The following is a 26,370-nucleotide window of genomic DNA, read 5'->3' as shown; positions in this document are numbered from 1 at the left end:
ACCATTCGTTCATCTCCTACATCCGATAACATCAGGCCAATCATTCATCAATAAACCGCTAATGCTCTAATCTGTTCATGTATACGTGTAATTTGCATTAATATTATAATCAAAGTAAATCTCGTTACCAGACGTCAGCTTTGCGGCCGTAACCCTCTCCGTTGATCACTTCCGGACTCATCCAGTAGGGGGTGCCAGTGACCGATTTAATCCCGGTGCCTGACATGCAGATGGTCTGAATACGTTTGCTGGCACCGAAATCTCCCAGCTTCACGTTTCCGGAGGAGTCCCTCAGAATGTTAGCACCTGAATGAGACACACACACACACGTTTACTCATCTGCTGAAAGGACAATACCTGTGAGTGTATCATCAGGGTCATCATAGCGCTGACCACATGCAGCGATCAGAATCACACTCAGTTTTGTCCTGATGTGACACAGTGGACATTACCATGGGCATCCACACAGGCGAGGAAGCACATTTCTCAACACTCCCCTGTCAAATCAAAGCACACCGGCCAATAGTAATTAGGAACGCTGTACTGTTATAAAGTGACCGTCTTGCACATGCGATGTGATATCACATTAGAGCGCGTAAACATCCGCTCACATGCGTCCGAGACGTCTCCATTGGGATGATTAAGACGCCTCTGATCATTTGGGTTTAAGAGGCTTGGAGTATGAGACGTGCTGTCCTCTCTTCCCACGCCTCCGTTCCGACTTGTTTTCCGTTGGACCGGCCTGCATGTTGCCTGTGAGATTTGTTCTTGTTTGAGCGGTGACTAATTCGCACCAGCCACAAGATCCTCCACACCCTTATAGCGCAGCCGAACTGACGACAGAACGCACACAGAGAAAAGAAAGAACGAAAAAAAAAAAAATGGAACTCGGGGCTCCGTCGGTCTCTTTTCTCTGTCTCAGCTGATATTTCCACAGGGTTTATTATGGGAACGTGAAAGACCGGCTCTCGCTCAGACATAAATCAATTAAACGCCCGAGGTTTAATCTTGGCACGCATGCAGCCTGATATCGCACCACGAGCCGTGCACGCTGGCTGCGGAATGGAAGCAGTGCATGCATGGTCTGCTGGAGAAATGTGATTTATGAGGTTGTCTAAAAGAGCGAGTTTGGAATGAAGGAATGCGGGCTTTCTCTCTTTCCTGCTTCTTCTGGCCAGAGCTGAAAGCAACACTGTCGTCTGATGCAAGAGAAAGATAAGAGACCCGAGAGATTTCCTCAAGCATCTGACGTTTAGCCGTTTAGGTGTATTCTTAGCGTGCGATATGATGTATAACGATATGCCAGGGAATTTCCCGCTTCATATCGTAACACAGTTTATGAAGCAGTAGTGCCTCAGGCTTTATGGTTCCTTTCAAGTGTTGCCGGATTCTCTGCATTCGCTCTCTCTACTTTCCCATCGGTTCTCTCTAACTAGAACCTTGTGGTAAATCAGCTAGCATTTTCATCACTTCAGGCTAATTGGTTGCAGGATTTTTCCAGGCTATAGCATGAAATGAACAACATCCCCGAAGGACACAGGCTGTTTTTTCTGGTTTCACCGTCAACTTCAATCTGTGTACATCACGACACAACACAAAGGTCCAGGAGACAGCTACAAGCACTATGAGAGTGGACCTTTTGTTAGGACGCTTCTTTCTCAGAGGTGATTTGTGTTGGCTGTTTACGTTTCTGGTGGTCAAGTGGCTTCAGTTGTCACATTGGTGACGTAATGCTCTGTTTGCCTGCCTGTCCGTGTCTATATGGGTCTTTCAGATAACTTGTGTCCAAATGAGAGTCTGTCTGACCATCTGCCAATGTGTCTATCTGTCCCTGTGTCTATCTGACCATGAGTCCATCTGTCTATTAGACCATGTGTCCATCTGTCTATCTGGTCATGTGTCTGTCTGTTAATTTGTCCTTGTGTTTGTCTGTCTGTCTGTCCATCTGTCTATCTGACCATGTGTCTATCTGATCATCTGTCTGTCTGCCAATGTGTCCATCTGTCTATCTGACCATCTGTCTTTCTGTCTATGTGTCTATCTGAGCATGTGTCCATCTGTCTATCTGAGCATGTGTCCATCTGTCTATCTGGCCATGTGTCTGTCTATCTGACTATGTGTCCATCTGTCTATCTGACCATGTGTCCATCTGTCTATCTGGCCATGTGTCTGTCTATCTGACTATGTGTCCATCTGTCTATCTGGCCATGTGTCTGTCTGTCCATGTGTTCATCTGTCTATCTGACCATTTGTCCACCTGTCTTGTGTTTGTCTGTCTGTCTGTCCATGTGTCTGTCTGTCTATCTGGCCATGTGTCTATCTGACCATATGTCCATCTGTCTATCTGACCATGTGTCTATTTGTCCATGTGTTCATCTGTCTATCTGACCATTTGTCCACCTGTCTATCTGTCCATCTGTCTATGTGCCTCGCTGTCTGTCAGTCCATGTGTCTATCTGTCCATCTGTCTGTCCAGATGTCAATCTGACCATGTGTCTCATTGTCCATGTATTTGTCTATCTATGTGTCTATCTGCTCATCTGTCTGTCTAAGTGTATGTTTGTCTATGTGTCTCTCTGTCCATCTGTGTGTCTTCGTGTTGGTTTAATGAACATGAATATAACTGTACACTTTTATTTTCCTTGATAAAAATCCATCACAATCATTTTCCTCGCCACACTTTAATCAGATATCTATTGATGGATGCCTGTTAATCAGCATTATTAAATGATTTAGAAATATCCTTAGAACTTGTGACAGAGTGTGTGTCTCATGGAAATGTGTGCAGCAGTTACCTTTGATATCTCTGTGGACGATCATGTTGCTGTGGAGGTAGAAGACTCCCTGCAGGATCTGTCTGGTGTATCTGCGTGTCACCTTCTCGGTCAGAGCTCCGTATGCCTTTAGCTGGTCTTTTATTGAGCCCTGAACACACACACACACACACACACAAACAAACGCTCAATATGAACATGCCAGGACACAATGTCCAAGAGACAGGAAGTACAATCTGGTGCAATCTGGACGTGATTGTCGGATGGAGTACGTGATGAAGCCGTAACTTTATATTATATCTAAAACATTTATCACTAAAAAGTCCAGCACCAATTTCTTACTGTCACAAGAGAAGAAAAAATATTTTATAGCAAACAGTTAAGAGCTGCTGCACCGCAGAACTGTCTGGTGGTACGACATGAACAGTCCTTCATGTCCCATTAAACAATCCTTATAAAGCACACGGACCAATTCAGTGCACCTTTTGAGACCTTGGTGAGAGTGTGTGTGTGTCAAACAGAGAGAGAGAGAGAGAGAGAGAGACTATATATGTGTGTGTATGTGTGCGTGTGTGAGAGACAATATGTGTGTGTGTGTGTGTGTGTGTGTGAGTAAGTGAATGAGTGAGAGTGTGTGTGTGTGTGTGTGGGAGAGACAATGTGTGTGTGTGAGAGAGAGAGAGCGAGAGAGACTGTATGTGTGTGTATATATGTTAGTGTGCGTGTATATATGTTAGTGTGTGTGTGAGAGAGAGACTATGTGTGTGGATGTGTGTGGATGTGTGTGTGTGTGTGAGAGAGTGTGTGTGTATGTTTTATTTACATAAGAACACTTCCATTTCTAATTACATTTAATGTTGTGGAACCTCCCTGAACAAATAACTTCCTGTAATCATTCACATTATATCTGCTGTGGTTATAGTTCTGTAGCAGGAGTCGTTCCTTCACCATCTTTTATTTTTCTTGTTGCTAAGTAACCATGAAACACACCTCCGTCCATCCGTCCTAACATTAAACAGAGCTGACACTGGAGACTCCTTCCATAAAGAATATTTTTACAGAAAATGTGGAATATCCACCTTATGAGACCAGGTGGTTACTATAGTTACGACATGGTTGGGGGGGGAGGTGTTGGGTAGCTGGGAAAAATCCCTCATTCGCTGCCAGCAATAATAAAACATGTTTTGTGGTGTTAATAATATTTGTTATAATGTACTTTCGGAAGAAAACATCCCCTGATTTACCCTGATAGAAAAACACAGCGCTCCTGTGGCAGCGCAAAAACAAGCAGGCGTGTTGGTGTACCCGTGTTTTTCTTCTTTCACACGCGGCCCAGTTTCCACAAGCTTACCCAACTGGAAGTGTGTTGAGGTGTTTATCCAGATATAGAGCCACTTCTATTCCCCAACCTTTTCTTTGTGTTTGTGTGTTTCTTTGACGATCCCATCCGAGCCGGCTAATGTGTCCTGCATTTCCTTCGACCTTCCTGTTTTCGCCCTCGTACGCTGGAAACAATGTCTCCTCGAGGTCTGTGCCGGGAGACGCCAATTCCAGTCGACTCAGCGCCTCGCTGCTCGCTGCTCGCTACACCATATAATCCTGCTACGCGATATGCAATATGCTAACTCAGGTCTTTTCCGTATATATATATATATATATATATATATCAGGCATAACATTATGACCAGTGCCAGGTGAAGTGAATAATACTGATTATCTCCTCATCATGGCACCTGTTAGTGGGTGGGATATATTAGGCAGCATTTTAAGCACATTTTGTCCTCAAAGTTGATGTGTTAGAGGCAGGAAAAATGGACAAGCGTAAGGATTTGAGCGAGTTTGACGAAGAGACAAATTGTGATGGCTAGACCACTGGATCAGAGCATCTCCAAAACTGCAGCTCTTGTGGGGTGTTCCCGGTCTGCAGTGGTCAGTATCTATCAAAAGTGGTCCAAGGAAGGAACAGTGGTGAACCGGCGACAGGGTCATGGGCGGTCAAGGCTCACTGATGCACGTGGGGAGCGAAGGCTGGCCCGTGTGATCCGATCCAACAGACGAGCTCAAAATTGCTGAAGAAGTTAATGCTGGTTCTGATAGAAAGGGGTCCGAACACACAGTGCAGGACGGGTCAAGGGGGACCAACACAATATTAGGCAGGTGGTCATAATGTTATGCCTGGTCGGGGTGTATATAAATCAATGCTATGTTTTTTAATCAGTGGCTAAACTAGTAAAACAAGGCTAGCTGTAGCAAGAACAGACACTAGACAAATATTTATAACGACTTTTTTTTATCAGTATAAAATAATCTGGGTAGAAAAATAAAACTATTCAACATATTTTTTAAAAAAATGTTATAATCTATGGCGAAGAAGCATCTCTACACCAGGATTTAGCGTGATTTAGCCGGCTAGCTAACCGGAAACTGTTCCTGTCTCTGTCACAGCTTGACACAAATGTCTCAGTAGCTTAGTTTCATCAGCAATTTATTTGAGCTCGATGCTTTTAATGCTAGTTTCTTTTTTTAAAGGTAAAGAAACCTCCATAAGCAACATGATGGTATTTTTTGCGAGATTATTTATGCTGTTGTCTGAGAGGAAACAGGGAGTTACCCCGCAAGTCTAAAATGTACTTCTCAGTTACAGCGTCAGTTCCCAGAGAACAGAAACAAGGTCCAGAGACACCGCTTATGATTTAAAAGAGCCTATAAAAGGACATTGTTATTCGTCTGCTGTAAATCAGCCCTGGTTCTTCTTTTCTTTTTTTTCCTGCTCCCTTTAAAAGAGAAATAAAAAAAATCCCAGTTTGGTCTGTATTCAGTCAGACATCTCGTATTCAACCACAACAGGAATATATTCCCCAGAACACAGAGAGCTTTCACTCCGGCCAGAACACTGACGTCAGATAAACCTCTCGGTTTTATTGCCTTTTATTTTTATTATATTTTATTTTATTATATTTTATGCGTTATATTTTGTACCTGTAATTTCTATTATTTATATTTTTTGTTATATTTTTATATATATATATATTTTATTTATTACCTGCTGGAATTTGTAATTTTGGGATGAATAAAGTATCTATCTATCTATCTATCCATCCATCCATCCATCCATCCATCTTGCTATCTATCCATCCATCCATCCATCTATCTATCTGTACGTCTGTATGTCTGTATGTCTGTCTGTCCGTCCGTCTGTCTTTCTATCTATCTATCTGTCTGTCTATCTAAAACTCTTGGAGCTCAGCAGGTTGTGTGTCATCGTCACTTTCCACACATGAAACATGATGAATATCACAATAAATTGTAGGCGCTGGAAAACAGGCTTTCAGGTGCGTTAGGTTATTGGGCTCGTTCCTCTGGCTGTGTGTGTGTGTGTGTATGTGTGTGAGATTGGATGTAGAGTGTAGAAGGTGAAAAATGTTAGAGCTTTTAACACCCTAAAGAACCCCAGAGGAACGTTTCCTCCCAGTGTTTACCTGATTATTGCCCCGAGTCTTGAAACACGTCTTATTGATACATTAATCTTCTCATGTCGAGGGAGATGGCGTGTGAGTGAGTGAGTGTGCGTGTGTGTGAGAGAGAGAAAGAGAGACTATGTGTGTGTGTGTGTGTGTGTGTGAGAGAGAGTGAGAGAGAGAGAAAGAGAGAGAGTCTCAGTAACCAGCACAGAGTCTCGTTAAAGCGAGTCTCAGTAACCAGCACAGAGTCTCGTTAAAGCGAGTCTAAGTAACCAGCACAGAGTCTCGTTAAAGAGAGTCTCAGTAACCAGCACAGAGTCTTGTTAAAGAGAGTCTCAGTAACCAGCACAAAGTCTTGTTAAAGCGAGTCTCAGTAACCAGCACAGAGTCTCGTTAAAGCGAGTCTCAGTAACCAGGACAGAGTCTCGTTAAAGCGAGTCTCAGTAACCAGGACAGAGTCTCGTTAAAGCGAGTCTCAGTAACCAGCACAGAGTCTCGTTAAAGCGAGTCTCAGTAACCAGGACAGAGTCTCGTTAAAGCGAGTCTCAGTAACCAGCACAGAGTCTCGTTAAAGCGAGTCTCAGTAACCAGGACAGAGTCTCGTTAAAGAGAGTCTCAGTAACCAGGACAGAGTCTCGTTAAAGCGAGTCTAAGTAACCAGCACAGAGTCTCGTTAAAGAGAGTCTCAGTAACCAGCACAGAGTCTTGTTAAAGAGAGTCTCAGTAACCAGCACAGAGTCTTGTTAAAGAGAGTCTCAGTAACCAGGACAGAGTCTCGTTAAAGCGAGTCTCAGTAACCAGCACAGAGTCTTATTAAAGCGAGTCTCAGTAACCAGGACAGAGTCTCGTTAAAGCGAGTCTCAGTAACCAGGACAGAGTCTCATTAAAGCGAGTCTCAGTAACCAGGACAGAGTCTCGTTAAAGCGAGTCTCAGTAACCAGCACAGAGTCTCGTTAAAGCGAGTCTCAGTAACCAGGACAGAGTCTCGTTAAAGCGAGTCTCAGTAACCAGGACAGAGTCTCGTTAAAGCGAGTCTCAGTAACCAGGACAGAGTCTCGTTAAAGCGAGTCTCAGTAACCAGGACAGAGTCTCGTTAAAGCGAGTCTAACCAGGACAGAGTCTCGTTAAAGCGAGTCTCAGTAACCAGGACAGAGTCTCGTTAAAGCGAGTCTAACCAGGACAGAGTCTCGTTAAAGCGAGTCTCAGTAACCAGGACAGAGTCTCATTAAAGCGAGTCTCAGTAACCAGGACAGAGTCTCGTTAAAGAGAGTCTCAGTAACCAGGACAGAGTCTCGTTAAAGAGAGTCTCAGTAACCAGGGTCAGGGTCAGTATTTATAGCTCCTCTAATGACCTTGTCACTGACTTGATGCTGTGTGTAAATGTACTGTAATGATGATTATACACACCCCGGGCATGAACTCCACGAAGATGGACAGCTTCCTCTGGTCAGGGTCACGCAGGCAGCCGTAGTACTGGACGATGCGCTCGTGACGGAGATTCTTCAGGAGCTGGATCTCGCATTCGAGCGCGTTCACTTCCTACATAGGAGACGAGACAGCGACTTCAGGAACCACACACAACTGACACAAGATGTGCATTGATGCTGCATGTGTGTGGATCGTTGATGAGGAAGGTTGTGTTTGTGTTTACCTTGCTGGTTTCCTGACAGTCGGGGTCAAAGGGCACCTGCTTAACGGCGAGCTCTCGGCCCGTGTCGGCATCATAGCAGAGGTAAACCTCGCCGAAGGCTCCGCGACCCAGCAGCTTCCCTTGACGCCAGTTCACTGGCGCCCGTGGTGCTACACACACACACACACACACACACCACAGTGACGTGAGCACAGTAGCAACGTTCCACACACAGACCCACAGGCTACACCATCGAACCACAGACCATTCTAAACTCTTCCAGATTTCTACATTCACACTCATTTACATCAGCTTTAAATAATCGAACAGAACAGAGCTGAACTGCTGACTGGGAATTATTCTCAAATCTCTGAACTCCATCGTCCAGACCACCAATCATCTGAACGCCAAGAGCTTCAGAAATATCTGACCTGCACTCTTTTTATTCCACTGCTTTCTTTTCTTTTCTTTAAAATCGATCTTTGTCGAAGTCCGAGGTCTACGACCCTCTAAACATTAACTTTCTGGTTAATCCTGATTAAAAAAAACTGATTTAATTCTTTAAATTTCTATTATTTTTTCTGTTAATAAAAATATTTTTATTTAAAAAATTTTAATGTGGATAAACCTCTCGGCATGAAAGACTTTTTTTTATTTATTTTTGTTATATTTGATTTTATTATATTTTATTTGTTATATTTTTTACCTTTAATTTCTAGTATTTACTATTTTCTTATTTTTTATATATATATATTTAATATTCATTACCTTATTATGCTTGTGGATACTGCTGGAAGTTAATTTCCCATTGGGATGAATAAAGTATCTATCTATCTATCTATCTATCTATCTATCTATCTATCTATCTATCTATCTATCTATCTATCCATCTATCTATCCAACAGGATGTGTCTCTTGAGTGGATGCAACCCATAACCTTACTCAGTGTATAAATAATACAAATCAGTCACTACGCAAATGTTTATCTAGCATAAATATTTATTAATAAAACTGGAATAAACCGAGCTACGACTACTGCTGAATTACTGTTTACATTCATGGACACTTGCATTCAAAAATACATTTTTTTAAAAGATGGCTCGGTCCCTTAGTTCCAGTGAAAGGAACTGTTAATGCTTCAGCTTTATACCAAGACATTTTGGGCAATATCATGAGTCCTGACCTCGACCCGATAGAACACCTTTGGGATGAATTACAGCGGAGACTGTGAGCCAGACCTTCTCCTCTAACATCAGTGCCTGACCTCACAAATATGCTTCTAGAGGAACGGTCAAAAATTCCTAAACCTAAACACTCTCCTAAACCTTGTGGAAAGCCTTCCCAGAAGAGTTGAAGCTGTTATAGCTGCAAAGGGCGGGACAACTCCATATTACATGTATGTGCATGTGAAGGCAGACGTCCCAAAACTTTTGGCACTATAGTGTAGACTCATTAACACAATCCAAAGCTTTTTAAAGCAGGGATTTAGAAGTGTATCTAATTTGCATATTCATGCATATTCATGAGTGCTGTGTATTTTTTTGTAAGATGTAGAGATATTTCCAGGTCATTTTTAGTAATTGGTTTTACATTTTAAAAGATATGAAATGACTTGATATTCTAGCTAGATCGTTTTCATTGTTAAAATGTGACATATTTAGGGTGTATTAAATATGATAATGGGAGTCTAATTTGCATATTCATGAATGTTCATGCATATTCATGAGCTCTGTGTTTTTGTAAGATGTAGAGATATTTCCAGGTCATTTTTAGCAATTGGTTAGACTTTAAACGATATTAATTGATGTAATATTCTACCCAGATTGGTTTTATTGTTAAAAAGTGATATATTTCGGGTGTATTAAGGAAGAATGAACCCGAATGATGCCCAGATTGACAGAACTGCCTTCGTCATAGGATTAATTCAGGTCAATTTTCGGAGATAAATTGTAGGTTTTTCACTATAGCTTGCTTCATTCATGTCACAGGAGCACAAAGGAAAGGTGTGTGTGTGTGTGTGGGTGGGTGCACTCACATTTAGCACTACTGCGCTGGCTGCTTTTTTCGCTCCAGCCGAGCGAGTGGAGGTCTCCGCTGTACGGCAGTGTGCTGTCTCCGTTGTAGCTGCGTGTGCGGCTCGATGGCACCAGCTGGAACAGGTTCTCCTGCGGCATGAAGCTGCGTGGGAATGTGCTACGACCTGCCAAGTAAACACAAGCAAACACACACACACACACACACACCAAAGGGCAACGAATTAATTAACTTAAACAATTAAGGACTGCGGTGGGAATTCAAGCAGAATCGGTTTCTAATCTTGGATGAGGTTTAAAGGAGAGCGGGCCCTCTCTGTCACTTCTCTGGTATTAAATCTCTTTTTATCTAAAGTAACGTCACATGCCACTACTGATTTTTAACCTTCAGTCACCTGTTTAGGAGTTTAACACCTAACACACATGTATATTTGTCTATTTCTGTCTTGTTTATCTTTCATTAAAAAGGTTACTAAGGATTGTATTCATGAAAATTCGATAAAAAGTTCTCGAAAATGGCTTAATGTTCAGGTTTTATAACACTCCCTGCAGACGGGACCACAGAAGACCACACCTCTTTCCTTGGGATTGTCAGTTTAACTAAAGGGGCATGTTTTCCAGGTTTTGACCACACCTCTTTGTCTGTCACACTCAGTGAAAGGAGGCGTGGCCTCAGTGCTTGTCACTCTTAATAAAAGGAAGTGTGGTCTTGGTGCTTGTCCCTCGCAATGAAAGGAGGCGTGGTCTCAGTGCCTGTCACACTCATTAAAAGGAGGCATGGCCTCAGTGCTGGTCATTCTCACTGATCGGAGGTGTGGTCTCAGTGCTTGTCACACTCATTGAAAGGAGGCTTGGCCTCAGTGCTTGTCACACTCATTGAATGGAGGCGTGGTCTCAGTGCTGGTCCCTCTCACTGAACGGAGGTGTGGTCTCAGTGCTTGTCACACTCATTGAAAGGAGGCGTGGCTTTAGTGCTTGTCACACTCATTGAAAGGAGGCGTGGCCTCAGTGCTTGTCATACTCATTGAAAGGAGGAGTGGTCTCAGTGCTGGTCACTCTCACTGAACGGAGGTGTGGCCTCAGTGCTTGTCACTCTCAGTGAAAGGAGGTGTGGCCTCAGTGCTTGACACTTTCAGTGAAAGGCGTGGTCTCAGTGCTTGTCACTCTCAGTGAAAGGAGGTGTGGCCTCAGTGCTTGTCACTCTCAGTGAAAGGAGGTGTGGCCTCAGTGCTTGATACTTTCAGTGAAAGGAGGCGTGGCCTCAATGTTTGATACTTTCAGTGAAAGGAGGCGTGGCCTCAATGTTTGATACTTTCAGTGAAAGGAGGTGTGGCCTCAGTGCTTGATACTTTCAGTGAAAGGAGGTGTGGCCTCAGTTCTTGACACTTTCAGTGAAAGGAGGTGTGGCCTCGGTGCTTGTCACTCTCAGCGAAAGGAGGTGTGGCCTCAGTGCTTGTCACTTTCAGTGAAAGGAGGTGTGGCCTCAGTGCTTGTCACTTTCAGTGAAAGGAGGTGTGGCCTCGGTGCTTGACACTTTCAGTGAAAGGAGGCGTGGCCTTTCAGCACACAGTTTAACAGTATTTTTTGCTCTTGGATCTTTTCGGACCTCTGATTTTCCTTCCTCTACATCTTTGTCTTTGACCCCCACCCCCCCACCCCCAGCATGTCCCTTACACAGGAAGCAGATCTTGGCTCGTGTTTTGATACAGTCAGGGGAAACACAAATCAGGAACACACACACACCGCTGATTTTATACACGCGGTGCGCTATCCTCAGGGGAAACACATATCAGTTCTGGCCAAGGTTATGTACTGAGAGAGCATAACACACACACACACACACACACACACATGAAGAAGACCCGAGCACATACAGGCTCGATGTTTATCATCAAACAGATAACTGCTATGGAACATACACAAACTTTCTCTCTCTCTCTCTCACACACACACACGTGAGATTTATGACGTGTCCTCCACCTCTCATACGAAGTGCAGTGAAAGCAGCCGATAAAAGTAAACCTGTAAATATCTTTTTATGTGGTGTGTGTGTGTGTGTCATGTTCAGTGTACAGTGTTACTATAGCAACCATCGTGTTTCAGAAGGAGCGCATATGTGATCTGCCTGGTCAGAGTTGCAGTTCGACATAATCGTAGCTATCAGTTAGATAGTTCATTACTCTAAAGTGTATGATTAGACTGCTTTAGGGAACTTACCATCACCGTAGTCCTTACTGCGGTTGGTTAAGTGGAACTGCCGTGGGAAAGTCCCGTGCTTCCCGTGTCGACCTGCAGGGGGAGCAGTGAGACCCAGAGCTCAGAAAACGTAAAAATGCACAAACTGCACATAGACAAAGACTGCTCTAAGCTTTCACCAGATTCATATAAATGTTGTGTCTGTGAATTAGCCAATCGGAGAAAGGCAAGGGCGGGGCTTTAGTCATTCACGTCGAATTTTAACCAAGCTTAAGATTCGTAGAAAATCCATAAATCTATCAAGACAGCTTGTCACGCCGTCAGCGCGTCCCTGATGACGTCACGACAGCTAGCTCTGATTCTTGGCCGTTAGTCAAGTTAGCTTTGATGAAGTTTTCCGAAGAAGAAGAAGACAGTTCTATCCTGTCTTCTCAGGATTTAAAGCCCTAATCATAAAACAGTTTGAATATATGAACAGCTTGTTCTGCTTGCAGTTCTCGTACTGAGCACACAACAAATAACTCTCCACTCATCTGCGCCCAAAAAAGACGCCTACGACCAAACCAGCAACACGTTTTCTGACACACGCCAAACCTCTCCGTGTGAAAGCAGCATCTGTCTGTAAAACACTTTATCACTAACGCCACAGAACGAGAAGATGGTAGGACAGAGGGAGACAGAGAGATAGAGAGTGTGTGTGTGTGTGTGTGTGTGACCACACTGCCTGCTTTAGCTCTGGGTTCGGAGCAATTGAAAGCAGCTGGCGAGTGTATGGAGAGTGTGTTTTCAGCGGCGTCTCCCACAGCAACGCGCCCGTGTGTGCATTCAGAGCCGGAGAAAGGAGAGGAAAAATCGACTCATAAGGCAAAATAAACAAATCAGCCTGCCTCTATGGAGATACGCTCACTGAAACGCCAGGGACCGAGTGTCGACGTGTGTGTGTGTGTGTGTGTGTGAGTATGATGGTGACATTCTCTTAAATATACCAGCAGTATGTATGTGGCTGACTAGTTGAATTTGAATAACAGTCTTTGTGTGTGTGGGTGTGTGTGTGTGTGTGTGCCTCCCTATGTTTGGGAGGATCTTTTAATCAAGGAGGCCCGGTCTGTATAATCACTGTTTGGGAGTAATAAAGAAGAGAAGGAAACAAGGAACATGTTGAGAGAAGAGAAGAGAAGAGAAGAGAAGAGAAGAGAAGGAAAAGAAGAAGAGAAGAGAAGAGAAGAGAAGAGAAGAGAAGAGAAGAGAAGAGAAGAGAAGAGAAGAGAAGAAGAGGATGAGAAGAGATGAGATCAGTAGAGAAGAGATGAGAAAGTATGAGATCAGAATAAGAGGAGAAGAGAAGAGAAGAGAAGAGAAGAGAAGAGAAGAGAAGAGAAGAGAATGAAATGAAAAATAGAAGAGAATGAGAAGAGAAGAGAATGAGAAGAGAAGAAGAGAATGAGATGAGAAGAGAATGGCATTATGGGAGAAAGAATAAAAAAGGACAGAGTATATATGAACCAAGCAGAGGAGATGAAAAACAGATAAGAGAATATGGGAAAAGTTTATCATTAGCGTTAGCACAACTCACCTTTATAGTCGTAGTTGAGGTTCAGGTAATTGTTGTCGCGGTTGTTCTGGGAGAACGGAGGACTGTGAAAGGAAAAGGAGAAGGAAATAATGATGTAGTTGCTGAGTGTTTGGTGTTTGAAACAGAATCAGACTTCAGCCCTCAAGATTCTGAAGCTTGCAGCCAGAAAAGTGTAGAACTGCATCAGTGTGTGGGTTGCTAGAGGGAGGGAGACGACTAGCAGGGGGAGACGACTAGCAGGGGAGACGACTAGCAGGGGAGACGACTAGCAGGGGAGACGACTAGCAGGGGGAGACGACTAGCAGGGGAGACGACTAGCAGGGGGAGACGACTAGCAGGGGGAGACGACTAGCAGGGGAGACGACTAGCAGGGGAGACGACTAGCAGGGGGAGACGACTAGCAGGGGGAGACGACTAGCAGGGGGAGACGACTAGCAGAGGAGACGACTAGCAGGGGGAGACGACTAGCAGAGGGAGATGACTAGCAGGGGGAGACGACTAGCAGAGGGAGACGAGTCATCTGCTGATTTGTTGCCCACATCTTGCTCTCTTCCTGCTCTCATCCAGCTTACTTCCTGCTCTCTTCCAGCTCACTTCCTGCTTCAGCCAGCCCTGCTTCACCTTCCCCGTGTCTCACTGCTTTCATCCTGCTATCTTCCAGCTCACTTCCTGCTCTTTTCCTTTCGTCCTGCTGTCTTTCAGCTCACTTCCTGCTTTGTCCAACCCTGCTTCACCTTCCCTGTGTCTTACTGCTCTCTTCGCAATCTCTTTCAGCTCTCTTTTTGCTCTCTTCCAGCTTACGTCCTCTCTTCCAACTCCCTTCCAGCTCTCATCCTGCTCCCTTCCAGCTCTCTTCCTGCTCTCTTCCAGCTCTCTTCCAGCTCACTTCCTGCTCTCTTCGTGCTCTCTTCCAGCTCACTTCCTGCACTCTTCCAGATCACTTCCTAATCTCTTGCAGCTTTCCTCCTGCTTTTTCTGCTTCACCTTCCCTGTGGCTTACTGACTGTTCCTTCTCCTCTGTGGCACATCGACTAATCACCTCACCTCCAGTCTGCTGGAACTCACACCCCATCTTCTTCCCCACACATTTATTTATTTATTTATTTATTTATTTATCTCTCAGCATGTTTTTTTTCTAAATCTGTTTTAAAATGGACTGTAAAAAAAAAAAGGTCAGAGCAGAAGGTCACAGCTTGCAGTGTGGATTGTCCAGCTCTGTGTTATTGCCTCCAGGCTGATGACGTCAGCGGTGTGTGGGACGAGGCCCCGGACAGCTCACACTCACACACACACACACACACACACACACACACACACATATGGAGAGAGGGAAGAAATTTCCATGCACTCGTTTCCTGACATTGTTCTGCAAGTCAGAGGCCAGATAAGGCTTATGCAGGTAGCACAGTTTCTCTCTCTCTCTCTCTCTCTCACTCACTCTCACTTTTGCAGGATCGCTTACATTTAGGAAAAACAATGCTAAATAAACTTTCTACAACACAACCACTTCCCTCTTTCCTCACAACTTTCTCCTACTCCCTTTGGCTCTCTCTCTCTCACTCTCTCTTTCACGCTCTCTCTTTCTCACTCACTCACTCTCTCTCTCCCGCTTTCTCCCTCTCTCCCAATCTCTCTCTCTCCAGCTTTCTGCCTCTCTCTCTCCCTCTCACTCTCTCCCTCTTCCTCAATTTCTCTCTCACTCTTTCTCACTCTCTCTCTCTTTCTCTCTCTCTCTGTTTCCTTTGTTCTTTTTTTTCTCAACAGAGGCAGCACATGATCGCTCCGGAACTCAGGCGTCCAGATAAGGCTGCTGTCGCCACGGCAACCTTTAGCAACTTCCCGTCCGGCCTCCACAGCCTATTCTGATTCGTTCCCTCTGCACGGAGCCGGGTTCGACACACACACACACACACACACACACACACACACACACTGTGTACAAGACGGAATCTTCCTCTCACCTGTCCAGAGCTTGGTCCAGGGACTGGCAGCTGCTGGATAGGGAACCTTCTGCACTTCCAAAAGGGTCCATGACCTGCAGGAACAACAGCTCCAATCAAACACATTCTGCACAGTTCTACCTAAACTTTTGCTCATCTATCCCCATCTATCACCAGTGACTCCACCACTTGTAAACACGACTCTGGAGAACTCTCCGGATCTTGATTAATCCGAATATCGAGCTCTCGAGGCCGGACAGCGGCAGATGTGTGCTTTAATCCAGGTGCTTACATTGGGATCTGGCGTCTCGGGGATGAACTCTCCCTCGCTGTGGATGCTGGTGTAGGAGCCCTGGCGTGCAATCTGCTGCTGCTCCTCGGGCACGCTGCCCGGCGGCGGGGAACTCCTCCCTGTGTGCAGAGAGCCTGGACAAAACCACACATCGTTCTCAGTCGGGGATTAGTGTTAGAGATATCAATAGCTTAGTTTATTAGTATGTAATTAAACATTTACCAACCATTTTTTTTTAAAGCTGCAGTGTGTAACGTTTAAAAGCAGATCAAGATCTATAACATCAACAATTCTGAGATACTAAAGAAAAAATAATCTGAACTATCTGACAGGATTCAGAATGGATCTGTTTTTATTATTATTATTATTATTATTATTATTCTCAGGCCTTTGTTTACATTTTTCTGGCCCAGAAATGAAAGCCGCACAAAGCCTGAAGTCACTTTAAAGCAGTGTGTGAAGCAGATACAGTTTCAACAGAGAGAGAAGGGTCTTTGAATGTTGGTTGATTCTAATCTTTAAATTGTAATTCACCTCATGGACAGCAGGGGGCTCTGAAAGGAGACAAACTGCTCTTTAAGAGAAAAATGAGAAAAGTGGGGCTTAGTGACGAATCACCGGGTCACTGTATGTCAAGAGGAAAAGACTGTGTGAAGAGCGAATGTTAAGGAGTAGGCAGAGCTGAATGAAAGAAAGAAAGAAAGAAAGAAAGAAAGAAAGAAATGGGGAATAAAGACAAAGAAAACATGTAATAACAACAGAATGACATGTAATATAGAAAGACAAAGCAGAGAGAGAGAGGGGGGGGTAGATAGAGACTGAGAGAGAGAAAAAGAGAGAGAGAGAGAGAGAGAGAGAGAGAGAGAGACTAAGAGAGAGACAGAGAGAAAGGGGAAAGAAGGAGAATAAGAATTAGAGATAGATAGAAAGAAAGAGAGAAAGACAGAAAGAAAGAGAGAGAGACTAAAAGACAGAAAAGGGAGAGAGAGAGAGAGAGAGAGAGAGAGAATGAATGAACAGAGATGACATCATTATTCTACATGTAAAAGCTTAATAAGAAGAAAGCAGTGAAGGACTAACAGCGAGAGGAGAAAGAAGCGGAGGTGAAGAGGTGAAAAGAAGCTTGCTTCAGGACAGAGATAAGGAGGTAATGAGACAGACACCGGAACCCAGACACGACAGGATAGGAGCAGACGAAGGCAGACGGACAGAGAGAGAAATGAGAAAGGGTCAGAGGGGGACACGCTTTTTATCCAGAGCAACTGTTAAGAAAGGGAAAAAGTGAGTGGAGGTGGTCTCACTTTCACCCCAATTAGCAGGACAAACATTCTCAATCTGCTCCAGTAACATTAAAGAAACAGGAGGGAATAAACCAGTACAGGACACGCTGCTACACGAAAACCATCAACCATTACTCCATTAGGAGGAGGAGGAGGTGGATGAGGACAAGGAGGAGGAGGAGGAGGGGGGGAGGAAGAGGAGGAGGAGGAAGAGGGGGGGGAGGGGAAGGAGGAGGAAAAGGACAAGGAGGAGGAGGGGGAGGATTCCTGTAAAAGCAGTGCTGATGTTCCTGAGGTGAAATCTGCCCCATGAGGACGGAGCTGTCTGACAGACTAAAGAGAAAGTGAAGGACACCCTTCAGGATCACGTACCGCTCCTCTGTCTCCTATCACTCATTCTTTCAGGTGTAATGATAAACAAGATGAGAGATAAGGAGAAAAAAGAGAGATAAAAAAGAAAGTGAAGGTGAAGGAGAAATCTCTGCGCTCTCTTTCATTTCAAGTTGCTCAGGTATAAAGACTGGGAAAGTTTGAGCTGATTACTGGAGCTTGCTTTGATCTCTCTCTCTCTCTGTCTCTCTCTCACCATCTCTGTCACCGTCTCTCTCTATCTCTCTCTCACCATCCATCTCCCTCTCGCTCTTTCTCAGTTTCTCTCTCTTTCTCAGTTTCTCTGTCTCTTTTCCATCTCTCTCTCTCTCTCTCTCTCTCTCACCGTTTCTTTCTGTCTTTCTCAGTTTCTTGTTCTTTTTTCTCACTGTCTCTTTTCCATATTTCTCTCTCCATCTCTCTTTCTCTCTCAGTTTTTCTCTCTTTTTCCCTGTCCGTCTTAGTCTCTCTGTCTCAGCATCTCTCTCTCTCTCTCTCTTACTGTCTCTCTCACAGTCTCTCCCTCTTTCTTCATCTGTCTCTCTTTATCACCGTCTCCCTCTCTCTCCATCTCTCTCTCTCTGTCACCACATGTCTCTCTCTCCATCTCCCTCACTGTCACTCTCTCTCTCTCTCTCTCTCTGCGCATGCGCGGCGGAGAGGCGAGTGTGGCGTGTGGAGCGCGTGAGAGCGGTTGGCGTTTTGCCAATTTTTTCGGCACTAAAGTGCAATTCTTTTCCGTTTAAAATCTCGGAATATTAATATACTTATTGTGTGTGAGCAAGTGTGTGCGGACAATAACTGTGTGTGTGAGTGTGTGCGCGTGTGTGTGTGCAGGTGTGTGTGAGTAGCGTGTCGGTGAAGCGTGGTTATGGCGGATCCGACCGCGAGGTTGTGTGAGAGTTTGACTCGCCGGCACGGTGTCCGTGTTGTGTGTCCGGTGAGTGTTGAAGTGAGTGTTGTTAATGTTGTTTAGCAGTCGGTAACGTGGTGGGACATGAGAACATTGTCTCTGCCTCCAGAATGAACAGTGCCATTGTGGTGTTTCTGAATAATGTAAGAAATCTGATTCAGAAAGGCATCATTGTTAATAATGAGCAAATACTGGTTTCTCCCCTCAGTTCCCCAGCTAAGAAAGTCTTGTTGTCCAACGTCCCTCCTTTTATTTCAGATGAAGCTATCTGTAAAGAACTGTCTCGGTACGGGCGAATTGTCTCCCCCATTAAAAGAATCCCTCTTGGCTGTAAGTCCCCACTGGTTAAACACTTGGTTTCTTTTAGAAGAATGGTCTTCATGGTTTTTAAAGAAGGTGTGGAAGAGCTGAATGCCGTTTTTAAATTCAGAGTTGAAGGCTTTGACTACAATCTGTTTGTTTCTTCTGATACAGATATTAAGTGTTTTAAATGTGGAAAAACTGGTCATCTTGCTCGGGCCTGCCCCGAGAGGCAGAGTGACCCCGGTGTTTCTGAGCGACCGGGGCAGGACGCAGCTCAGTCGGCTGGGGTCGTTCCCCCTGTGGCTACAGTTCGGCCGGCTGCTGAGGGCCCCGGAGCTGCTGCTGCACCAGACCCGAAAGAGAGTGAGCCCCAAGCCCAGCCTGCAACCCAGAAGCCCACTGGAGCTGCAACAGCCCCGGAAAAGCCATGCACGGCCGAACCGGCCGCGGAAGAGCCATGCTCAGCTCAACCAGACCGGGAGAAGCCGTGCTCCACTGAGAAGAGCTCAGTGGGTTCTGGAGCAGTGCTGGAGCTGCCTGCGCTGGCAGAGGCAGGCACGGAGGTGCAGAGTGAACGCCCGGAAACACCGGACACTACACCAGTGCAGGGGGACGGGGGAGACGTGGATATGGTGGATGAGCCCGTCTTTAAAGTGCCGAATAAAAGGAAAAAGCAAGGTAAGGGACGGGGAAAAAAGCAGGCAAAAAAGGACACAAAGATGGGGGAACGAGAATCAGACAGTGATGACTGCATGTCAGACTCTGTTTTAATGTTCGATTCTCAGGAGGAACAGGTTAATGTTGTGTACGGTGCTGATGATATTAAAGAGTTTTTAAGGAACACCAAATGGCAGAAAAATGTAGCATTGGAAGAGTTTTTCCCAGACCGTAAGCAGTTTATTCACGACGTTAAGTTCTTCAGAAGAGAAGGTGCATTCATTGATGTTGAAATTTTCCGTCTGAAGAAACTGATCACAAGAGTGAATAAGGAAAACTCTGATGATGACTAGTGTGGTGTTTTTTTATGGTAGAGTGGTTTTTACCCTCTGTTTAATTTTATTTATTTTATTTATTTTTATGAAAGGAGTTAATATTGCGAGTTTAAATATTAATGGGGCAAGAGAGCAAATCAAGAGAGCTAAACTGTATGAAGTTTTAAAGCAGAAGCACATTGACGTTGCCATGCTGCAAGAAACCCACAGCGATACCAGCAATGCTGCTGATTGGGTGAAGGAGTGGGATGGGTTGGTGATTTTAAGCCATAACACAACGCTCAGTGGTGGTGTTGCCTTGCTCTTTGCTTGCAGTTTTATTCCTTGTTCTTATTCAGTTGAAGAATTTTTAAATGGGAGGCTTTTAAAAGTGAAAACTTTTTATGAGAATGAGGTTTTAGTTTTTATTTGTGTGTACACTCCCACCAGTGCAGTGGAGAGGATGATGTTTTTAGATACTCTGAACAATGTCATTGCTGACTGCAACACTGCAGAAATTTTAATTCTGGGTGGTGATTTTAACTGTACTACAGATATTTTAGACCGGAACCACACAGAACCTCACATGGCTTCCCGTAAGCGTCTGTGGGAGATGGTGGAGGCCCACGAGTTAAGTGACATATGGAGAACTTTTCATAAGAACAAGAGACAGTACACGTGGGCCCATGCCATAGATAACACACTCTCCCTGGCGAGATTAGATCGTTTTTATGGTTTTAAGCATCAGCTGACGTTTTTTACAAAGTGTTTTATTGTTCCAGTAGGTATCTCTGACCACAGTATGATACAGTGTACTATTACTAAAGAGAAGGTTAAACCTAGGAGTGCCTACTGGCATTTTAACACTGCTCTTTTAGAAGATGCTAATTTTAGGGAGTCTTTTATTTTTTTATGGAATTGTTTTAAACATGAGAAGGCAGCTTTTAGTTCACTTCAGCTGTGGTGGGATGTGACAAAAGCACAAGTCAAAGAATTCTGTCAACAGTACACTCGCAATGTCACAAGAGACATTGTTAGATCTCTGAAAGCTCTGGAGATAGAAATAGCGGAGCTCCAGCGTTTGGAGGCCACTGGAAATCGAGGGCATATTGAAGCCCTCAAACGTAAAAAATCCAAAATGAACGACCTGTTAGACATTACAGCACAGGGGGCGCTGGTCCGCTCACGCTTTAAAAGCGCTGCTGAGATGGATGCTCCTTCAAAGTTCTTTTTCAGTTTAGAGCAGAAGAATGGACAGAAAAGATTTATACATGCTGTGCAAACAGAATCAGGGGATCTCGTATCTGAACCCACTGAAATTCGCCAGCAGACAGTAAGCTTCTACTCGGAGCTGTACAGCAGTGAGTGGTCAGGGGCACAAGCGGTGGAGGACAGCTTCCTCATGGACCTGCCAAAGCTCTCTGAGCAAGCGGCGAGAGAGCTAGACAGGGAGCTGACGCTGGAGGAGGTTCATGGAGAATGGACGGGCGTCAGGTATAGACGGTCTCCCTGTCGAGTTCTACAAGGCATTCTGGGCCGTCATAGGGCAGGACGTGCTAGATGTCCTACGGGACAGTGTGTACGGTGTTAACAGTGTTAACGGTGGTTTATGTGCTCCTTTTAGAGTGTACAGAGGGATCAGGCAGGGCTGTTCCCTCTCTGGAATGTTGTACTCTCTAGCTATTGAACCTCTTTTAAGTAAGTTAAGAAGTAATCTCTCTGGTTTTAATATGCCACATGCTAATGCCTCAATATGTTTATCAGCTTATGCAGATAATCTGGTAGTGATGATAAACACACAAAATGATGTCAATGTTTTAACTGATATTTTAAATGACTTTCAAATTTTATCCTCTGCCAAGGTTAACTGGTCTAAAAGTGAAGCCATTTTAGTTGGGGAGTGGGGAGGTGGGCAACCGTCACTACCAGGAGGCTTAGCGTGGAAAAGAGGTGGTTTTAAATACTTGGGTGTCTACCTGGGGAACGATGAGTTTTTAAGTAAAAACTGGGAAGGTTCTGTAGAGCACGTGAAGGGCAGACTGAGCAGGTGGAAGCGGCTGGTTCCAAAGATGTCCTACAGGGGGAGAACGCTGGTCATCAACAACCTCGCCGCGTCGTCCCTCTGGCACAAGCTGGCATGCGTGGATCCAGGCCCTGCTGGTGGACTTCTTCTGGGACGGTCTACACTGGATTCCACAGAGTGTGCTTCATCTGCCGAAGGAGGAAGGAGGACAGGGGCTGGTCCAGCTGTCCAGCAGAGCCGCAGCCTTCCGCCTCCAGTTCATCCAGAGACTCCTCACTGGACCCGGAGACTTAGTATGGAGAGCAGCAGCCAGTGGACCACTACGCACAGTTCAAGGACTGGGGCTGGACAGAGCGTTGTTTTTAATGGACACAAAAATGCTGGACATTTCTGGACTACCAGCCTTTTACCGTGGATTTTTTAAAATTTGGAACTGTTTTAAGAAACAAAACAAGGGCTGTAGAATGCTACACTGGCTGCTGGAGTAACCTCTGGTGTACGGCGGGAGACTGGACATCTCCAATGTGACCGTCCCTGCACTGTCCAGAACTCTCATCTCCTCAGGGATTATAACGCTCCGGGAGCTTGTGAACATCGCGGGGTCGGACTTGTCGAGGGCAGACGACCTGGCAGCGCGTATGGGACTGCAGTCCCTGCGTGTTGTCAATCAGCTCCTACACCGCTGGAAATCTGCATTGACATCAGAGGAGCGTGTTCAGCTAATGGACTATTCACACACAGAGACTGGTCCTCCAGAGGACGAACCCTTTCCCCAGCTGAACATCGCTCCTGACCTCGACGGGTGTGCAGGCCCCCTCCTGGAATGCCGGGGTGAAGGGGAGATGGACTTTGGGTCAGTGTCGGGGAAGCTGCTCTACAGAGCGTGTGTAAAGGTTTTAAACAAGAAAAAGCTGAGTGGGAGGGTGGACACCCCATGGAGAAGTGTACATGGTTTTACTGATGATTTTAAACCAGAGTGGACGCACTGTATAAACCACCGTTAACTAAAAAAGCTGCCGACCTCCAATGGAGGATTTTACACTGTATTATCTCTGTGAACTCTTTTATTTCTGTTTTAAATCCTGATATTGCACATGATTGTCCTTTTTGTTCACAGAGAGAAACAGTTTTTCATGCTTTTATTCACTGCTCCAGATTACTTCCACTGTTTGTGTTTTTACGGAGCATTTTAAGGGCTTTTAATGTTGTTTTTACTTTTCAGTGTTTTATTTTTGGTTTTAAGTACGTCAGAAAACACCGGTTCAGGTGCCAACTGATTAATTTTATATTTGGTCAGGCCAAAATGGCAATATACCTGAGCCGGAAAAACCAAATTGCACAAAGCACTGACTGTGACGCCATAAAAATTCTGAAAAGGCTAATGAAATCTAGAATTTCAATTGATTTTAATTTTTATAAAAGTATGAATGACTTGGATATGTTTAAATGTGTGTGGTGTTGTGATAATGTGTTGTGTTCTGTTGCAGAAAGGAAACAACTTTGCAGCAGAACTAAACTAATCACTCATATTTAAAATAATTTATTGACATTTATTTTAATACGTATTTATTTATTTATTTACTTATTTATTTATTAAGTCACTGTGACTTTTATGTGACTTGTGTAAATAAAGATGCGTAAAAAGTCAAAAAGTCTCTCACCACATGTGTCTCTCCCTCACTGTCTCTCTCTCTCCCTTCTCCTCTTTCTTTAACCCTCTCTCACTATAATAATGAAGTCTTTGTCCTCTCCTTCCACACACACACACACACACCTCAATAACCTCCACAAACTGGTTGATTCACATTCCAGATCACAGTACATGTCTAGCACCCTAGAAATGTCTAGAAATCATTTGTTCCAAATTTAGAAGACAAAGCTGTTTAACCGGGACAGAATTCATCAGAACCTGAACACTTCCTGTACAAAGCTAACCCAAACACACTCAGTGGGCGTGTCCCAGACAGTAGAAAACAAAAAACCCCAGTCTGCTAAATGGGTTAGTAAATCTGAATCAGGTTCAAATCAAACGTGTGCGAATCTTATAATCCAGGTTGTGTTTTACAATAATCAGCGACTGAAATGTAGCGACAGAAGGCTGGTAGCTGGTCCTCACGTTCCTGAACGCTAGGGATTAGTCAAATACGGCGATATCTCCTGCTGCTAATCCGCCCGTATTTGCGTTCGCATTACGTCAACGCGGCACTCTGATAGCTTCAAACCTCAGCGCTTTCTATCTCTCCATCTCCAGTGCGCCGAGGGCGATAAACCTGTTGAGTGATGGTGAATAAACCTGTGTGTGTGTGTGTGTGTGTGTTACCTGTGGAGTGTTTGCGCACTCGTTCGGATCCTTTGAGCAAAGAACCTTTCAGGTCTCCTAGAGACCGAGACGACCTCATCTCACTCTGCTTATCTCTGCTGTTCACCTGCAGGAACTGGAGAGAGAGAGAGAGAGAGAGAGAGAGAGAGACAGATGCAGAGAGAGAGAGAGAGAGAGACACAGATACAGACAGTTACACAAAGAGAGAAAGAGAGACAGACAGACAGAAAGTCAGAGAGAAAGAAATAGGCAGATACAGAGAGAGACAGAGAGAGAGAAACACAGATACAAAGAGAGAGAGAGAGAGAGAGAGAGAGAGAGACAGACAAACAAACAAACAAATAAATACAGAGAGAGACAGACAGACAGATACAGACAGAGACAGACAAACAGAAAGATACAGGGAGAGACAGACAAACAGACAGATACAGGGAGAGACAGACAGACAAACAGACAGATGCAGGGAGAGACAGACAGACAGACAGATACAAGGAGAGACAGACAGACAGATACAGGGAGAGACAGACAAACAGACAGATGCAGGGAGAGACAGACAGACAGACAGATACAAGGAGAGACAGACAGACAGATACAGGGAGAGACAGACAGACAGATACATGGAGAGACAAACAGACAGACAGATACAGGGAGAGACAGACAGACAGATACAGGGAGAGATAGACAGACAGATACAGGGAGAGACAAACAGACAGACAGATACAGGGAGAGACAGACAGACAGATACAGGGAGAGACAGACAGACAGATACATGGAGAGACAAACAGACAGACAGATACAGGGAGAGACAGACAGACAGATACAGGGAGAGATAGACAGACAGATACAGGGAGAGACATCCAGACAGACAGATACAGAGAGAGAGAGAGACAGACAGACAGATACAGAGAGAGAAAGACAGACAGACAGATACAGGGAGAGACAGATGGACAGATACAGAGAGAGAGAGACAGACAGACAGACACAGGGAGAGACAGACAGACAGATACAGAGAGACAGACAGACAGACAGATACAGGGAGAGACAGACAGACAGATACAGGGAGAGTGAGTGTGAGAGAGCCACAATTCTACTGATACTAATCCTACATGTGAGTACCACAGGTTGATGTACAGTCTGGGCCTACAGTGTGTGATGAGGTGTGTGTGTGTGTGCGTGTGTGTGTGTGTGTGTGTGTTTGTGTGTGTGTGTGTCTCCACACTCACGTGGTTGTTAGTGGGAGTTTTCAGCACAACTCTCAGCACACTCTTCGCTCCTGAACCGGAGCTCAAACACGACACGGCTCGGTCCAGATCCTCCTGACACTTTAGAGCTACAAGCGTCTGTAAACACACACATACACACACGCACACACACATGCACACGCACACACACACACACACACACACATTCAAGACGGCTATGCCGAACTAGCCGATGTGTTTCTATTTGATGATTCAGCTGTCGAAAGCACGTTCCATCCGAGTCTAAATAAAACTCACAAACTATTTGCTAGTTAAATACGCTAGCCCACAAACTAGCATTGAAAAAACCCCAAATCACCAAACTAGCTTCTGCAAAACTAATCCCTTTAATGCTAACAGCATTTAGCAGAAATGAGTCAGCGTAACATAACAACGAGCTCATAAACGTGCTAAGCGCTCGATTAAATCTAGTTAGCGCTAGTCAAGAGCAACGCTACGTCCTGTCAGAAAAGCTCAAAACAATAGCATGTGATCTTTTTTTCTTTTTGAGCAGATTAGAAAATTTTTGAGCAGATTGAAAAATTAGATAAAATTAGCGTTAAAAAAAAAAAAAGCTGACAGATGTTATGAGGTGTTAGCTTGAGCACGCTGCTGTTTAAACTAGCCACGGAAAACTTTAGCTAGCTGTGTTAGCATTCGGGATGGAGTGATGTTTTTGACATGGTTCAGTTCAGCAAGGATAAAAGACTATATTTAACGTCATTTTTATTGATTTTTTCAATTTAGCATGTACTAATAATATAACAATATCTAATAATGTATTTCCTGAGGCATTTATTTATTTATTTATTTACTTATTTACCTCTCTGTCAGTGTAGTAAAGGTCCATATGCTGACCAAAAGCCTCGGTCACTTTCTGCAGGAGCTCTCTGAACTTCAGCGGCCTCTGGAACGGAATAATCCTGCAGGAGACGAAGAAGAAAGGTCAACGGTCAAATCACTTCTCTCTTTCTGTCTCTCTCTATCTCACCGTTTCTCTTTCTCACCATCTCTGTCACTGTGTCTCTCTCCCCCTCTCTTTGTCTCTCTC

At 44.6% G+C, this 26,370-nt stretch overlaps 1 protein-coding gene across 2 annotated transcripts in view; it reads right to left on the bottom strand.

The window, feature by feature from the left end:
• map3k22 (mitogen-activated protein kinase kinase kinase 22) overlaps positions 1–26,370 on the bottom strand; it is a 60,257-nt gene that overhangs the window by 3,817 nt on the left and 30,070 nt on the right. For both annotated transcript variants that reach the window (XM_058376721.1, XM_058376720.1), the window contains 12 exons: positions 26,143–26,242; positions 25,302–25,418; positions 24,079–24,193; positions 15,900–16,033; positions 15,629–15,702; positions 13,668–13,729; positions 12,116–12,187; positions 9,901–10,065; positions 7,887–8,035; positions 7,643–7,774; positions 2,796–2,925; positions 129–306 (listed from right to left, as the gene is read on the bottom strand). In XM_058376721.1, coding sequence (XP_058232704.1) covers positions 129–306; positions 2,796–2,925; positions 7,643–7,774; positions 7,887–8,035; positions 9,901–10,065; positions 12,116–12,187; positions 13,668–13,729; positions 15,629–15,702; positions 15,900–16,033; positions 24,079–24,193; positions 25,302–25,418; positions 26,143–26,242 — 1,428 coding nt within the window. The remainder of the gene's footprint in view (positions 1–128; positions 307–2,795; positions 2,926–7,642; positions 7,775–7,886; positions 8,036–9,900; positions 10,066–12,115; positions 12,188–13,667; positions 13,730–15,628; positions 15,703–15,899; positions 16,034–24,078; positions 24,194–25,301; positions 25,419–26,142; positions 26,243–26,370) is intronic.

Source organism: Hemibagrus wyckioides, linkage group LG23 (genome assembly GCF_019097595.1).
Source record: "Hemibagrus wyckioides isolate EC202008001 linkage group LG23, SWU_Hwy_1.0, whole genome shotgun sequence".
Classification (NCBI taxonomy): Eukaryota; Metazoa; Chordata; class Actinopteri; order Siluriformes; family Bagridae; genus Hemibagrus; species Hemibagrus wyckioides.
Note: the sequence above shows the minus strand (reverse complement) of the source record. Positions and strands in the feature narration are given on the sequence as shown.